General features: G+C 57.7%; 1 protein-coding gene across 2 annotated transcripts; it reads left to right on the top strand.

The window, feature by feature from the left end:
* The first annotated feature begins 10,443 nt into the window (after positions 1-10,443).
* On the top strand, positions 10,444-13,364 carry NDUFS8 (NADH:ubiquinone oxidoreductase core subunit S8). 2 transcript variants are annotated; one of them, XM_065403521.1, is made up of 7 exons: positions 10,444-10,535; positions 11,467-11,524; positions 11,654-11,716; positions 12,019-12,108; positions 12,370-12,542; positions 12,789-12,917; positions 13,165-13,364. In XM_065403521.1, the coding sequence occupies exons 2-7, from the start codon at positions 11,485-11,487 to the stop codon at positions 13,294-13,296; spliced, it is 627 nt and encodes a 208-aa protein (XP_065259593.1). In that variant the 5' UTR covers positions 10,444-10,535; positions 11,467-11,484; the 3' UTR covers positions 13,297-13,364. The 2 variants fall into 2 exon arrangements, with proteins under 2 accessions (XP_065259593.1, XP_065259594.1); XM_065403522.1 differs by lacking the exon at positions 10,444-10,535 and adding an exon at positions 10,716-10,825.
* Positions 13,365-17,047: the final 3,683 nt, after the last annotated feature.

Genomic DNA, 17,047 nt, shown 5'->3' with positions numbered 1-17,047 from the left:
GAAACTGATTGGTTGTGAGTGAAATAGCAGCCATGCAGCGAGAGATGCAGTAGAGAGAGGGGCCCTGGAGGAAGCAGAGACCGGGCTGCCTTTGGGAGCAGCAGACTTGGATTTCTGAGCAAGGGACCTACCTCCTGTTTGTTCCTGCTGAGCGCAGGGGACCGGACTCTGCCTGTGTTCTTTGGGCAGAAACAGGATTGCACCAAAGAACAGCCCTGACGTGTAGCCTCTGTTTCTGCTTCTAACGGAAACAGCCTGGCAAGGCCTGAATGAACTGCTGGGGCCAAGGGGGCGATAGTGTTTTCAGCTGCAAAGGGAAATGCCCCACAAATGCTGCACCTGGCATGGGGGCGGGGCGACCTGCTGGAGCTGAGGATGTGAAGGGTTTACTGTGGATGGACTGAGGAAAGCCCCCGTGATGGGTACAGCAGCCGGACAGAGCAGAGGGTGGCCATGTGTGTTTCCTTAACCAAGAGACCCTGATGCAGCCCACCTGGATGTGTGGGACAGGTGAGGACTTTCCTTGTCCCAGGGACTGGGGCAATGGGGTTATCTCCAAGAGGAGAAATGGGTTCCTTGCATGTGCACAGCTCAGGGGTGCTGACGCAGCCCTGCCAATGCTGGGAGCCCTGCTTCCCTGCCTCACCGGCTCCTGGGAGCCTGGAGCAACTGCTGGGTTACGAGAAGCTTTGCAGGGAGTCAGGCTTATCCTGATTTCCCCAACTGTTGTTCAAGGGGTCACTTCCTACCCCACCCCAGGGAGAAGGGTGCCCCAGGCTACAGCCAAGATAGGGGACATCCCTCCCGGCCCCCCACAACTCCTCTCCTGTGTTTGCCATCCAGCAGGAGAGCAGCTGCCTCCGGATGCCTGGCTTCTGCAGTGACTCTGCCATTTGCTCGGACATCGATGAGGAGTATGGGGTTTTCCAGGATTCGGGGGCGGGCCATACGGGGCCTCGGGAGTCCTGCAGCCAGTGAGGAAGGAGGTCACTGGCACAGCACTCAGCAGTGCCCAGCTCCAAGGGGGGACGCAGCCTATCGCAGCGGAGGGCGCAGAGGAGCACAGAGCACCGCTCGGCTTGTGGCCCTCGCTGGGTTCAGTAGGGTGTTTAGGGGTCCCTATGGGGTAGGGGGTGGTGGCAGCCCAGGGGAAATGGGATTTGGTCTCAGGGTTAGCGTATTTGAGCTATTGTAAATAGAGGCCTCCGGCTCTGACAGCGGGAGGCACCACTACCCAAGCACCAGGGCCAGCGTCCCTGGCTGGAGGGCGCAGGAGCAGAGCCCTAAGCCTGGGACACGGTGCGGCCAGCAGAGAGGAGCGGAGAGCCCAAAGCTTAGCCAGGGGTGCACAGCGAACGCAAGCTCCTTCCTGGGTGCGTGCTAGGACTGGGAGCAGGAGCCTGTCACCCAGTCACCCCACCCACTCACGTTCCCAGACACTTGTAACAGGCCAAACCTGTTGGAGCCGCTAGCCCGCCTCTCTGCCCGGGGGTGGTCCTGCTTGTCCAAGGAGGGGGTGCGACCCACCCCAGGCAGGTCTGAGCAGTGAGAGGAGACGTGTGGGTCTAGGAGCCCCTGGGCAACTGGCTCTGATCTCCACAAATAGCTCGGGCAGCAGGCCCGAACAGGCCCGAGGAGAGCAGCTGGGACCCATGGGACTCAGCCATCTGACTGCCAGCTCCCCTCCCTGTCCTGGGCCTCTCCCCTGTCCCAGGGCTGGTCCTCATGTCCCATGTTTGTCTTTCTTCCACAGGACAGAAGCGACTTTGTCTGTACAAAGTGCAAACTGGTCTCCATATTGGAAGAGAAGGTTCGAGGTCTGGAGAAACAAGTATCAATCCTGCATTGCATAAGAGAAAATGAAGATTTCCTGGACAGACGTCGGGATATGCGTCTACGGGCACAACGTTCTGAAGAATCAGAGCAGGCTGCACAGCGGGGACAGAAGACGGTGAAGAAATTTGGCAGCATGTTGTAGATAAATCTCTGATAATGTTCATATGACTTTACATTGTGCCTCTTCATATAACCTTGTAGTGGGTCTACCCACGTGTGACCTCTGTTTTCATGAAACTTTGTATCAAGGCCTAATATAGAAACCTTGTACTGATGAGCCTTGGTATATAATGTTATAGCCCCTAAGGATAGTTAAAGTAGAAGAAAAATGTCTTTTTTTGTTAGGAGTAGAATAAGATCTCCCCCCCCCACTCCCTTAATCAATTGCCCTGTTGAATGAACGAGGTGTGAATGAGAGGCTTGGAAGGCAGCACCTCCAGACAGCTGCAACAGTTGGAGAGAGGCTGGGAGCCAGACCCAAGGATGATAAAACGTGTCAAGTGGGCTCACTAAAGATCAGACATATTGACGGCCTCGGGGGTTAGAAGGGAGCACCTTCTTTTGGAAACACCCTCTTTGAACAGCATTGGGACAACCCCCAGAAGGAAGCAGCAAAAAGGCCCAATGGACACAGACACAGATTTTGAATCTGGTACAGATTTGCATGAGAGGGAAGCTGCTATAAATGTGAGGAGTCTTGCAGAGGACCCAGGGTCTCATCTTGTCAACATGGGAGCATCAATCCAGATCCGCAGAAGCCCGGCTCCACCCCCTCCCCCATCTAACTCACCTAGCCAGTGAAGTTAAGGGGAGCAACTAATTGGTAACAACAACAAGACGGAGTGTGCTTGTGTGTGTATGTGAGTGCATGAGTGTAATATATATATCATATGCATATGATACAGTCTTAATTAATACATGTATTACTAATAAATGTGGTGTTTTGCCTTATTCCCCCTGAAAAGATCCTGTGCAGTACTTAAAGTACAACAATGTGACCTCCAGAAGAAGAAAGAGGCGCGTCCATGTACCAGCAATGCAGATACGGGTGAGCAACCGTTTTCATGTTCTCTCCACAGGTACTAATGCAGAGAGTGGACTAGATGATACATCTGAGGGAAGGGAGCAGAAGGAGACTCCACCGATTGGAAGGCATGAGCTGCACTGTCCTAGGGATGGGGGTTCCAAGAGAAGGAGGCGGGTGGTGGTGGTCGGTGACTCCCCCCTCAGGGGGACTGAGTCATCTATCTGCCATCCCAACCGGGAAAATCGAGAAGTGTGCTGCTTGCCAGGAGCTAGGATTCACAATGTGACGGAGAGACTGCCGATCAAGCCCTCGGATCGCTACCCCTTCCTGCTTCTCCACGTGGGCACCAATGATACTGCCAAGAATGAAGCGGATCATTGCAGACTACATGGCTCTGGGAAGAAGGATAAAGGAGTTTGAGGCGCAAGTGGTCTTGTCCATCCTCCCTGTGGAAGGAAAAGGCCTGGGTAGAGACCGTCGAATCGTGGAAGTCAACAAATGGCTACGCAGGTGGTGTCGGAGAGAAGGCTTTGGATTCTTTGACCATGGGATGGTGTTCCAAGAAGGAGGAGTGCTAGGCAGAGACGGGCTCCACCTAACGAAGAGAGGGAAGAGCATCTTTGCAAGCAGGCTGGCAACCTAGTGAGGAGGGCTTTAAACTAGGTTCACCGGAGGAAGGAGACCAAAGCCCTGAGGTAAGTGGGGAAGTGGGATACCGGGAGGAAGCACGAGCAGGAAAGCGCAAGAGGGGAGGACTCCTGTCTCATAGACTTTAAGGTCAGATGGGACCATTATGATCATCTAGTCTGACCTCCTGCACAAAGCAGGCCACAGAATCTCACCCACCCACTCCTGTAACAAACCCCTAACCTATGCCTGAGTTATTGAAGTCCTCAAATCGTGGTTTAAGGACCTCAAGGTGCAGAGAATCCTCCAGCAAGTGACCCGTGCCCCATGCTGCAGAGGAAGGCGAAAAACCCCCAGGGCCTCTGCCAATCTGCCCTGGAGGAAAATTCCTTCCCGACTCCAAATAGGGGGATCAGTTAAACACTGAGCATGTGAGCAAGACTCACCAGCCAGCACCCAGGAAAGAATTCTCTGTAGTAACTCAGACTGAGAAAGCAGGACGATCAGCGAGTTATCTTAAGTACCAGGCAAATTGGTTGAAACTGTAGTGAAGAACAGAATTATCAGACACATAGATGAACACGATTTGTTGGGGAAGAGTCAACATGGTTTTTGTAAAGGGAAATCATGCCTCACCAATCTACTAGAATTCTTTGAGGGGGTCAACAAGCATGTAGACAAGGGTGATCCAGTGGATATAGTGTAGTTGGGCTTTCAGAAAGCCTTTGACAAGATCCCTCTTAAGCAAATTAATCTGTCATGGGATCAGAGGGAAGGTCCTCTCATGGATCAGTAGGAATAAATGGTCAGTTTTCAGAATGGAGAAAGGTAAATAGTGGTGTCCCCCAGGGTCTGTACAGGGCCCAGCCAGAGCCCATTTCTGACCCTTGTGCCTTGGGTATCCCTGCATGGGTCTCTGGCCCTTGCATCCCAGGTGGAGCCAGCCTTACAGCCACCCTTGGGGGAGGAGAAGGGCAGTTTTGTCCCCTTCCATGGGGGAAACTGAGGCACAGAGCCAGGAAGGGGCTGGCCCTGTTGTTCAGGCACAGGGGTGGAACTCAGGAGAACTGGGCTCCCTTCTGGGACCCCTGCCAGCCCTGGATCTCTGAGAGCACTGCTTCCCATCAGTACATCAGGGATAATAGCCCTGGCCCACATATGTGCCTGCTGCCATGGTGGAGGGGCACAGCTCAGCCCAGGTACAGGGCTTTAGCTGGTCCTCAGGCCGCCAGCCCAGGGCTGGGCACAGCGCCCAGGGCCTTACCACAAGCCTCTCCTGGCTCCGCTCACTCACCAGACAGCAGAAGGGCTGGGACCCCCTCTGGCAAGGGGGCAGGAAGCTGCCCCAGGGCCCAGCCACGCTGACACTTCCCCACAAGGTGCTATTTGCACTTATTGCATTAGCCGCCTGGTGAGCTGGACCCAGTCCACAGACCCTGACGCTGTCCACACGGGGCCACCAGGAGATATCGGACAGCACCGACTCCAACTCGTTCCTGGCCTGGGCCTGGAGCAGAGCCAGCACCCCTAGAGGGGAAAGGGCCCTGCCCATTCCCTGACCCTCAGCCAGCCAGCCAGCCCTGCACCCTGGGACCAGATAGGAGCTGGCGCCTCCTAGAGGGGAAAGGCCCATTTCCCATTCTCACCCCACCCCACACACACACCCGAGCAAGCCCGCCCTCCCCACTCCCCAGGGCTGGATTGGAGTAGGCCCATATCCCATTCCCTGCCCCCGTGAACCAGCTGCATGCTCTGGGCCTGGATCAGAGCCAGCACCCCCTAGAGGGGAAAGGGCCTATGTTCCTCTCCCCACGCCCCCAGCCAGCCAGTGCCCCACCCTGGGGCCGGAGCGGAGCAGGCACCCCTAGAGGGGAAAGGCCCTGTTCCAGGCCGGATGCCCCATTGCAGTGGCTCAGCGAGGGGCGTGTACCTGAGGTGCTGCCCATGCACTCCGGAGTTGGGTGCTGTTGAGGTGGGAGCTCGGCACCTCACTGGCTTCTCTCAGGGATTTCCTCCGACTCAGCCCTCTCGGCAGTGTTGTTTGCTCAGTGCTTCACCCCGGCAATCCCCGTGGGCGGGTGGCAGCCAATTGGGGCACAGGAGGGAGGGCTGGCCTCAACAAGAAAGCCCAGAGAACAGGGACCAAGGCACCCACTCCCCAGAGCTGCTGGGCACAGGAACGGGGTGCCAGGGCCTGCCCGAGTCTCCCAGAAGAGAGACAGAGTCTGTCCCGGGCCTGTATTAGCAGGGGCAGTTGGTGAGTGCCAAGGTGTACGTGGGCCGGGCAGTGCCCTGGCCTTGCTGCCCTCCATGCATTGATGTCCCCATTTCTCTCTGTGGGTGCTCTCCTCAAGGATCTCCACAGTTGGCAATGCCCCAATGGGGTGACCTTCCCCCAGACTCACGCAGTGCTGACCCACCAGGCTCCTGAGTAAGAGGGGGCACAGGAACCCCCAGCCTCACTGGCGTTACCTCTTCTCTGCACCGCACCCAGCCTGCTGCCTGCCGGGGGTTGCAAGAGCTGCTGTGCTGACGGTGCCCGGCTGCCTGGCATTCCCGATGTGTCAACCTGCCGTGATGAGCCTGATGCTGGTTCAAGGGTTAGAGTTTTATCTGCGAGGAGGTGCCAACGTCTACAGGGTTCAGCCTTGGTGCCTGGGGCAAGGTCCCCTGAGCTGGAATCCACAGGGATGGGAAAGGCCCCACCCAGTCCCTCTCCTGGGCCCAGAGCAGGACTCACCCACCCCCTGCGCTGCCCCTAGTGGGAGCCTGGCATCCATACTGGCCAGCAGGCTTGGTAAGCATCACTGCCCTGCCTGCCCGAGGATAACATGGCAGAGCCAGTACAGCTTCGTCCTGGGCGGCTCCATCCCACAGCGGCCTGCAGCCCTATGCTCTCTGCCACCGTGACTGCTCCCCAGCCAGCTAGGGAATCCCCTGCCGCCCTATCCCACATGAGCCCAGCTCTCGTTACCTGCCCCACCCTGTGCGTGTGTTCCCACGACTGTGTGATGACCCCCAGGGTGTCAGCTGCATTGGAGCAGGTTCCCTCCTGCTCACGTCCTCACAGCTCCTCCCAATTGAGTGCCCCCCACCCCCCCAGCAAGCAGTTAAATTGGATGGGCCCTCAGCCCACCCCACAGCCCCTTCCGTGTTTGCCAACCAGCAGGGGAGCAGTGACTGCAGCGGCGAGGGACCGGCCTCAGGAAGCCTGGGTTCTGCAGTGCCTCAGTCAGTCACTCCAGCACAGACCAGGAGTAGGGGGCCTATCCAGGCTCAGGGGCCCTGCAGCGGGTGGGGAAGGAGGCCACTGACAGGAGTCAGCAGAGCCTCATTCAAAGGGAGGCAGAGTTTGGGGGTGGCACAGAGCCTCCAGGAGGTTCAGGAGGCACCACTGCCCGAGTGCCAGGGCCCCTGGTTGGAGGGAGCCCTAACCCCGTGACCCGCTGCAGCCAGCGGAGAGGGACAGAGAGCCGCAGCAGGGGGGTTAGTGTGGGGAACACAGCAAACAGCCCCTTCCTGGAGAGGTCCGGGCATGGAGAGGTGGGGTGCCCAGGCTGGGAACATGGGCCATTCCCGTTAGCAGCGAGTGCCTGTGCCCTGGTAATCACCAGGCTGGCAGCACTCCCACATGGGGCCATCACGCAGCCACCCACCTGCCCACGTTCCCAGACGCCTGGAGCTGGCCAAAGCTGTTTGAGGCCGGAGTGACCCTAGAAACGTACGCTGGCCTAGCAATGCGGGTTATGGGGGTGATTTCTTCACATTTCTATACCAGCTAGAGCCCTGGCGCACACCCAGCTAGACCATCCAAATCCAAATCCTTTTGCCACTATAGTTTATTTTGCTCAGGGAACTGGCAAACGGACTTTCCCCTAGGGGTTGCCCACCTGGCTACAGTGATGTTGTCACAATATTCCTATCAGGATAGCTATCCCAGCACACCTCTCCTAGTGCCCCTAGCACCCCTTAGGGACTGCAGCCACTGCCTGCCAAGGACGGGGTACCTGCTATCCCCTGGCGACGTGGGATGGCTCCTGGACTGCACAGGCCCCTGGGAAGGGATGAGCTCATTCACCCAAAAGCTTCCCCAAGGATGAGGGGGTGCTACTCCCTCCCAGGGGGCTCCCAAGGGGGCGTGAGCAGCAACAGGGCATATGAGGGCCAAAGAGAAGGCAGGAGCCCCAGGGCAACTGACCCCGATCTCCCCATCTGGCTCCTCCTGGGGCAGGCTGGAGATCAGCTGGGATCCACAGCCATGTGGCCGCCAGCTCCCCTCCCTGTCCTGGGCATGTCCCCTGGCCCAGGGCCAGTCCTTAGGGACACAATTCGAGTCAGAGGAGATTTGCACTGGGGTAAACAGCTGCACTCCCTATCTCAGGTCCTTATCCAGCCCAGGGCCGGCTCCAGGGTTTTTTGGCCGCCCCAAGCAGCCCCAAAAAAAAAAAAAAAAGCAGCGATCGCAATCTGCGGTGGCAATTCGGCGGGAGGTCCTTCGCTCTGAGCCGGAGTGAGGGACCGTCCGCCGAATTGCCGCCGAATAGCTGGACGTGCCGCCCCTCTCCGGAGTGGCCACCCCAAGCACCTGCTTGACAAGCTGGTGCCTGGAGCCGGCCCTGATCCAGCCCCTGTCACTGCAGTATCTGGACACCTCAGACGCCTTTGTGTGTTTATCCTTTCACCCCCAGTGCAGCAGGGCCGGGTTGTGAGCCCCACTGCACAGTTGGGAGCTGGGGCACAGAGGCTAAGGGACATGCCTAAGGGCACGGAGGGCTTCTGTAGCAGAGCAGGGAATTGAACCCTGGTCTTCCTGGCAGCCCTGAATATTCACACACCTGCTTGGCCTCCCTCCTCTAACACGAGTCTCACCCAGGCCAGCAGCTCACATCTAGCCAGGAGGGGGCCAGGTAAGTGCTGCCCTATGGCTTTCTGCAGCAGTGTCAGGGGCGAGGCTGGCACAGAGGAGAAATGGTGCCGCCTGGACCCTGCCGACTGACTGTGGTGTGTGGCACTAGCCGTTCACACTGTGCTGAGCATGTCCTCTAGCCACAGCACAGAGCCCACCCTCCACTCACGCCAGGTGCCTGACTCACCTGCCATGCCCAGCATGCAGCACACTGATCTGGGCCACAATTAATGTGTTAGACACACTGGCCATCGCGGTCATGCCCAGGGGACCTGCATTAGCAGCCCTGCTTCCCTGGCGTTTATTCCTCCCATCCACACACAGCACAGCGTCGCCTGGGGCACCTCTCCCATGCACTGCTGCACAGCTGTGATGTACAGCAGTTTACAGGCACCTGCAAAAAAATCTCAGAGCACTGGGGCAGGGCCGCCCAGCAAGGCCGGACCGGCTAAACAGGGCCGGGGAAGCCGGGCCCCCTTCCGGACCGCTGGGCCCTGGTAATTTGTACCAGCTTCCCCCCCCTCTCATTGGCCCTGCACTGGGGGACAGCCGTGGGAGAACTGATTGTTCCACAGGAGCTGGATTGTGTAGGTGTTCGCTGAGCCAGGGGCTCATTGCGTTAGTGCCTCAAAAAGTCCGCAAATTCAGGCAAGGCCAGGCCTGATTCAAGGAGTGCTGAGAACCTCCATCTCCCGCTAAAGCCAGGGGGTTGGCGTGGACACTCCCAGGAACAGCCCCTCGGGAAGTCACACTTCAGAGGGCTGCAAATGGCTCCCAGAAAGCCAGGCACCCAAACGGGGACGCTGTCACAGCACATGCAAGCTCCATTCACGTTGCTAAAGCAACAGGAAGCAAACATGGCTCTAATGGACTCGCCAGCCTGGACAAGGGCACGACCCCCAATACACCCATTGTCATGGTTGAGTCCCACATCCAAAAGGAAAGGTCCCTCTGGCTACGGGCTGATTATACCAATCACACGGGGGCAGCCGCTGTTGCCACTGGGGGGTCTAAGGGGCTCTCCCAACGTCAGCAACCATCTCCTCCCCCCAAGGATGGTGTCTCCCCCCCTTTCCATGGTCCCTCTCGCTTGCAGTGTGGGCCCCTGTTGTCCAACCACCCCACGGTCTCCAGTGCAGTACAGCCCTGTGGATCCCACCCCCATGCTGCAGGTGGGGAACCAAGGCACAGGGGATGCAAGCTTTGTCTACACAGAAAGATTAATCCGGATTAACTGCAGGTGCACAGTTAGGGCTGGTCTACACTGGGGGGGGAATCGATCCAAGATACGCAACTTCAGCTACGCTCAAAGTATCTTGGATCGAATTACCTGGGGTCCACGCGGCGGGGGATCGACGGCCGCGGCTCCCCCGTCGACTGCGCTACTGCCGCTCGCTCCCGTGGAGTTCCGGAGTCGACGGGGAGTGCGTTCGGGGATCGATTTATCGCGTCTTAACGAGACGCCATCTATCGATCCCGGATAAATCGATTGCTACCCGCTGATAGGGCGTGTAGTGAAGCCATACCCTTAAACTGGATCAGCCGCTGCTAAACCGAAGTGAGACCGTGTAGGCCCATCCACACAGGGCCCTACTACTCTGGATTAACGCCACCCACCCCACGAGGCCCGGGCCGCCTCAAACCCCACGTTCCATCCACGCGTGCGCTGAAAGGCCCCGCCCCCCCCCCTGCGTCATAGGAAGGAGTGTATGCCCCCCGCCCACGGCTCTCCGCCAATCCGCGTGTCCGTTATGTGTGTAAATCCGCCCCCATACCACTCCGCCAATCCATTTGGCCGTTCTGGATGTGGCCACGCCCCCTTCCCCTCCACCAATTCGACTGGCCGTCCGGAGGTGACCCCGCCCCCCACACCTTTCACAATCACCAATCAACCGAGGCCGCCACTAGTGATCCCGCCCTAAATCCCATCCCTCCGCCAATCATTTAACCCCATTTAACCTTCGTCACGTCCGCGCTGCCAAATCAGAACTCACGCCCCGCCTCCCGCCCGGCCCCGTAGCCAATGAGACACGAGCAGGACGCTGATTGGCCCTAGCGCTTGCCGGACCCAAGCCTGGCCAGGTCGCTGCAGACTCGGAGCGGAGTGGCGTAGGGGTGCCCGGTGCTATCCCCGCAGGGGTGAGTTCGGCTCCCCAGCCCCGCGCAGCGCGCGCGGCCCCGCCCATGCCCGGCAGCCCCCCCCTCCCCCTCCCCCGGGGTCGGTCCTCCCGGCCTCGCTCGGGTCACTGGGACCTTCAGGAGCGCAGGCGGCTGCGCATGCGCATGGCAGCTGAGCGGGGCGAGACAAGCCTCGCCCTCTGCTCCTGCTGGGCGGGGCAGGACGCCTGGGTCTCTTTGGCTCGCTGCTGCCCGCCAGACCCAGATGCCGCCAGGATGGGTCCTAGGTCACTCAGCCCCTCCCCGGCAGGGTGAGGCCCCGTCCCGCATGCCTGGGTCCCTGTCCCGGAGCAGGGAACTGCAGGACCTCTGTGGGAAAGTGCCCTGCACTACGGCCCTCGGACACCTGGGTCCCATCCCTGGGGGGAGCTGCAGGACCCCTGTGGGAAAGTGCCCTGCACTACGGCCCTCGGACACCTGGGTCCCATCCCTGGGGGGAGCTGCAGGACCCCTGTGGGAAAGTGCCCTGCACTACGGCCCTCGGACACCTGGGTCCCATCCCTGGGGGGAGCTGCAGGACCCCTGTGGGAAAGTGCCCTGCACTACGGCCCTTGGACACCTGGGTCCCATCCCTGGGGGGAGCTGCAGGACCCCTGTGGGAAAGTGCCCTGTACTGCCATCCTCTAGTCCCGTTTGCTGGGTGTGAAGTATCAGGGGGTAGCCGTGTTAGTCTGTATCTACAGAAACAACAAGGAGTCTGGTGGCACCTTAAAGACCAAAAGCTTATGCCCAAATAAATCTGTTAGTCTTTAAGGTGCCACCAGACTCCTTGTTGTTTTTGCTGGGTGTGGTGTGCTGGCTTCAGGGGCTGGTGGGCAGGGCTGGCCCGTATTGGGTAGGTGCCAGGCGGCGTGTGTGAGCTGACACTGCCTTCTCCTCCCTTGTGCTGCAGGATTGCCCTGGGCTCAGCATGGCGGCGCTGTGGATGATATGCCGAGCTTCCTGCACAGGTAAGGACTGCAGCAGCAGGGAGACCAACCAGCTCCCCCACACTGTAGGGCTGTGGGCTGAGCCTTCTTTCCCTCTGCTGCCCCCTGGGGCTGGAAGCATTCTCTAACCTTTCTCCTTGATTCCCCCAGGGACACCACCCTGCCTGAGTCTCACCCGGCTGCTCAGTGTTACAGCCTCGAGAAAGTCCTACAGTAAGTACTGCCTCCGGCCCTCCCCAAGGCTGCCTCTAGAGCTCTCCTTGGGGGCACAGCATCGAGAGCCCATTCTGGAGGGCATGGAGTCTAGTCTGCTTCTCCTGCCCCCCCAGGGGGCTGCAGCCAGAGTCCCTTCCTCCAAGGGGTACACAATCCAAGTTAGGTCTCTTCCATCCCCCAAGTTGCCATAGAGTCCCTTTCAGGTGCTGTCAGGGCACCGTATCCAGAGGATGGGTGCCTGTCCCAGCTCCTTCATGTTGGTCTGTGTAGGGCGGTGATGGTTTATGTCTCCCCTACAGAGTATGTGAATGTACAGGAGGTGAAATCGGACATGAAATCCATCACCGACCGGGCTGCTCAAACCCTCTTGTGGACAGAGCTCATCCGAGGTGAGCCCCGGGTTCTGTTGGGATGGGCTGTGATGGCAGGACCTGGAATGGGATGGCTGTGGTGGGACCTGGTGTGGGGGTTGTTGGGATTGAGAATGGGGGGGAAGGTGGGCTGTGAGGGTCTGATAGGCATGGATGCTTCCCTGTGCCAGTGAGATGGCAGGGGGGGGGGGCACATGGAGATGGTATAGGGTCTGAGTGATGCTTAGTGTCTTTGCTGCTCCTCAGCTGGATTCTAACCTCCCCTGGCTCCTCCTCTAGGTCTGGGTATGACCCTGAGCTACCTCTTCCGGGAACCTGCCACCATCAACTACCCTTTTGAGAAAAGCCCCCTGAGCCCGCGTTTCCGGGGGGAGCACGCCCTGCGCCGCTATCCGTCTGGAGAGGAGCGGTGCATCGCCTGCAAGCTCTGCGAGGCCGTCTGCCCTGCCCAGGTGAGCCTCCCCCTTGCCCCAGGGGTTGCCCATGTGGGGTCGCACCTCCCAGCCCCAGAGCCCCTCTCTGATGCTTGTCTCTGGCATGGTGCATCCCAGGTAAGCAACTCTTCTGTGGTGAGGTCGCCCGGTCTCTGCTCCGCTCTGCTCCCTAGGATCTCGTCCCAAGGGGACCTTGGTTTGGTCCCCTCTGGGTGCCAGTGTATTTGGAGCGGGGGTGACCGTGTTCTCCCCTCCCCCCACCAGGCGATCACCATCGAGGCTGAGCCACGCGCTGATGGCAGCCGCAGAACCACCCGCTATGACATCGACATGACCAAGTGCATTTACTGCGGGTTCTGCCAGGAGGCTTGCCCTGTGGACGCCATTGTGGAGGTGAATGCGACCGGCTGCGCGTGGGGCTGGTGTCCAGGGGATCCAGGCATGCGATCTCTCCCCAGACCTGCCCTCATATACCTTGGCCTCTGAGGGTCTCTGTAGGGCAGGAGAGAGGTCCTGGTGGGTCTCTGCACTGGGCAAGGGCACGGTGGAGTCTGTCCGTCCATGAGTCTCTGTCTTGGGGGTGAGGCCCTGCTGGCAGGTTGGCTCTGGTAGCAACTGTCTGCTCTCCTGGTTTCTGCAGGGCCCCAATTTCGAGTTCTCCACCGAGACGCACGAGGAGCTGCTGTACAACAAGGAGAAACTGCTCAACAATGGGGACAAGTGGGAGGCCGAGATCGCGGCCAACATTGAGGCCGACTACCTGTACCGGTGACGGCTGGGCCCCCCGCACTGCCCAGCCTGCTTCCTAGACCCACTCCTACAATAAAGGGCCTACACCCAGTGCCACAGCTCCTCTGCACCTGCCTTGGGGGAGAATAGGGCTTCAGGGTGTGGGGTACAGGGGGGAGTGAGTGAGTGGGTGGGTAGGGGGCACACGACCCAGGCTCTTAGAGCCTCTCCCATCTAGCAACCCCTCGCTCAGGGGCTCTTACTCCTGTATGTTTGTATGGGGGGTGGGGAAACTGAGGCCCTGAGCAGGGGAGGGGACTCTGCTTAAGGAACTGGGATGGGGGACACACATGACCCCTCCCTCCTGCTGTCCCAGTGCTACACATCACATTGAGTCTGTAACTGGCTTGGGCTCATTCCCAGTGCCGGTGAGAACTGTGGGTAACACTGCCCACCCACTGCTCAGGGGGGAAGAGCGGCTGGACATTCACTCCAGTTAGCCCCCCCCGGCTCCAGGGAGAGGAGCCAATGACAGAGCCAGGGTTGGTGCCCAGTCCTGCTGTTCCAGTACTGCCCCTCCCTGCTCTGGTGTGTGAGAAATAGGCTTGGGTATGATGGGGGAACTCTGCCAAACACTGAGCCAGGCAGTGGTCTGTCCCTGCCCCCTTTTGGCCCTGGATCTGGCTTGTGCTGCTACTATCTCCTGCCCTGGCAGGGGGCGGCTTGCCCTGCCTTCTACCCTGAGCACCATGGAGCTAGAGCAGGGCCCTGTCTCGTTGAGCTGGACTCGGGAGCAGAGGGGGGCAGCTCCCCATAGACCCACTGCCCTTGGGTGAGTGGTGGCCAGGAATCTACTCCCCAGGGATGGCTCTCGGTGCCCAGCAGAGATGAGATCTAGGCCCCTTTGGCAGTGTCTGTCTTGGCTCGTGGGTGGCCCCCAGGAGCCAGGGGTGTCAAGGTGTCCTGCAGTGGCTGAGCAGCAGGAGTACCAACCTCAGGGCAGACTGTTACGAGGCAGGGTGCAAACCCCAAACTGGGTGGGAGGTCTGGATTTAGATTTCACCTATCCAGTGTGAACCTCTCAGGCATTAGAACAGCCTAGCCAGGGAATCTCAGACATCCCCTTGGCTAAGCTGCTCTAGCTTGCCACCTAGGTAAGGTTGCCTGGGTGATAGATGGTCCCTTACATCAAAGATCACAGGTTTCTTCCAGTCTGAAAGGATCAGTCACTTACCCCAGGGCAACTGCACCTTAGAGCTCACACCAAAGACAATGCTTGGAGCCAGCCCTACTGAAAAAACTATCTAAAGATTTATTAACCAGGCAAAGGAAATAGTGAAAGGAGGTAAACGTGCACCCAAAGGAGTTACAGCCTTAAGTTTCAAAAGGTAATAGAAGCTTCTATAATAAGCAAGCTCTCTATGTCCTTTAGGGCTAACCTAGGCTTTCTGGGGATCTTTCACTTATGCTTGGTAGTCTTTGCCTTTCAGAATCCAAGCAGCATGAAACACAATTTTTATTCCTTCCTCCCGCCCTGCTTCCAGTTGCAAATTCAGCTGCAGTCTCTTTTTCATGGAGGGTGGGGGAAGGCAATTCACAAAGCCTTTTGTCTTCTGATGTTCCACAATGATTCGTGTCCTGGCTCTGGGCCTTCTTCGGTTGGGCCGGAGAGAACACCTGTGGCAAACTAGAACCTTGCAGTTGGTAATGCTTCTTGCCTGGCCAGTGATTTCCAGTTACAGAGCCAACACTTAAATATTACAACATGGGATACAGGTATAAGTGAGATTACAGAATGCAGCAATCTACAAGTACTTTATACTGTCTAACTAAACACTTCTGTAACTCTAATACCTATTTTAACAGTATAATACACAGGTGAGCCAGAGTGGCTCCCTAGGCCCCGTGGCTCTGTATTTGTCAGGGTTTAGCTGAGGCCTTGGCATGAGGTGGCACCTGGTCTGCCAGCATCACAGGTGAGGTCAGCCAGGTCAAAGCAGCACCAAGTCAAAACATAACCAGTCAGATTTGGGCAAATGAAATAAAAGCAAAACGCATTCTACGCTGATCTTAACACTTTCAGTGTCCTTAAAAACTTAGATGCTTCTCACCACAGGCTGGCTTTTCAGCCAGGCTCTCCCCTTTGATCAGCGTTTCAGTCGCTTGGTGTGGTGTCTGTAGATGTAGGTGGAAGAGAGAGAGCATGGCAAAATGTCTCTCCCTTTTATCATGTCCTTTCCTTCCTCTTGGCTTTGTCCCCCCCTTCAGAGTCGGTGAGTATTACCTCATCGCTGTCCCAAACTGCCCAAAGGAAGGGGGGTGATTCTCTCGAGGGTCTAACAGATTCTTTTGTTGCTGCCTCAGGGTACGTCTACACTACGAAATTAGGTCGAATTTATAGAAGCCGGTTTTATAGAAATCGGTTTTATACAGTAAATTGTATGTGTCCCCACATAAAATGCTCTAAGTGCATTAAGTTGGCGGACTGCGTCCACAGTACCGAGGCTAGCGTCGACTTCCGGAGCATTGCACTGTGGGTAGCTATCCCACAGTTCCTGCAGGCTCCGCCGCCCATTGGAATTCTGGGTTGAGATCCCAATGCCTGATGATGCAAAAACAGTGTCGCGGGGGGTTCTGGGTACATGCCGTCAAGCCCCTCCCCCTCCGTCAGAGCAACGGCAGACAATCGATTCGCGCCTTTTTACCTGGGTTACCTGTGCAGACAACATACCACGGCAAGCATGGAGCCCGCTCAGCTCAGCTCACCGTCACCATATGTCATCTGGGTGCCGGCAGACGTGGTACTGCATTGCTACACAGCAGCAGCTAATTGCCTTTTGGCAGTAGACGGTGCAGTATGACTGGTAGTCGTCATCGGCTATCTGGGTGTTGGCAGACGTGGGGCTGCATTGCTACACAGCAGCAGCTCCTTGCCTTTTGGCAGTAGATGGTGTATTACGATTGATAGCTGTCATCGTCATCTTCCTCGGTGAGTTCAATCAGAGGCACCTGGGCAGACATGTTTTGTCTCCTGGAGACTCAGTCCTGCCGGCAGTCCTATTGAACCGTCTTGACAATGATGGCTAGCAGTCGTAGTACATTATTTTCTGCCAAGCACCCAGAAGATGCCGATGGCTATCAGTCATGCTGCATGGTCTGCTGCCAGCTTAAGATGTAAAAAATAGATGGACCAGATTTGTTCTGTATTCATTTGCTTCCCCCTCCCTCCGTGAAATCAACGGCCTGCTAAACCCAGGGTTTTGAGTTCAATCTCTGGGGGGACCATTCTGTGTGACAGTTGTTTGTGTTTCTCCCTGATGCACAGCCACCTTTGTTGATTTTAATTCCCTGTACCTGTAAGCCGTGTCGTCACTCGCCCCTCCCTCCCTCCATCAGACAATAGTTTTGCGCCTTTTTTCAGCCCAGATGCCATAGCACTGGGATCATGGAGCCCGCTCAGATCACCGCGGCAATTATGAGCACTATGAACACCACGCGCATTGTCCTAGAGTATATGCAGAGCCAGAACATGCCAAAGCAAAACCAGGCGAGGAGGCGATTGCAGCGATTGCAGCGCGGCGACGAGAGTGATGAGGAAATTGACGTGGACATAGACCTCTCACAAAGTACAGGCCCCAGCAATGTGCAAATCATGGTGTTACTGGGGGAGGTTCATGGCGTGGAACGCCGATTCTGGGCCCGGGAAACAAGCACAGACTGGTGGGACCGCATCGTGTTGCAGGTCTGGGACGATTCCCAGTGGCTGCGAAACTTTCGCATGCGTAAGGGCACTT

This window comes from Emys orbicularis, chromosome 4, assembly GCF_028017835.1.
Source record: "Emys orbicularis isolate rEmyOrb1 chromosome 4, rEmyOrb1.hap1, whole genome shotgun sequence".
In the NCBI taxonomy this organism is placed as follows: domain Eukaryota; kingdom Metazoa; phylum Chordata; order Testudines; family Emydidae; genus Emys; species Emys orbicularis.
Note: the sequence above shows the minus strand (reverse complement) of the source record. Positions and strands in the feature narration are given on the sequence as shown.

Coding starts and splice junctions, on each gene's coding strand:
- NDUFS8 (XM_065403521.1), top strand. CDS start 11,485: ATGGCGGCGCTGTGGATGATATGCCGAGCTTCCTGCACAG. Junction 11,525..11,653: donor ATGCCGAGCTTCCTGCACAG/GTAAGGACTGCA, acceptor TGATTCCCCCAG/GGACACCACCCTGCCTGAGT. Junction 12,109..12,369: donor GTGGACAGAGCTCATCCGAG/GTGAGCCCCGGG, acceptor CTCCTCCTCTAG/GTCTGGGTATGACCCTGAGC.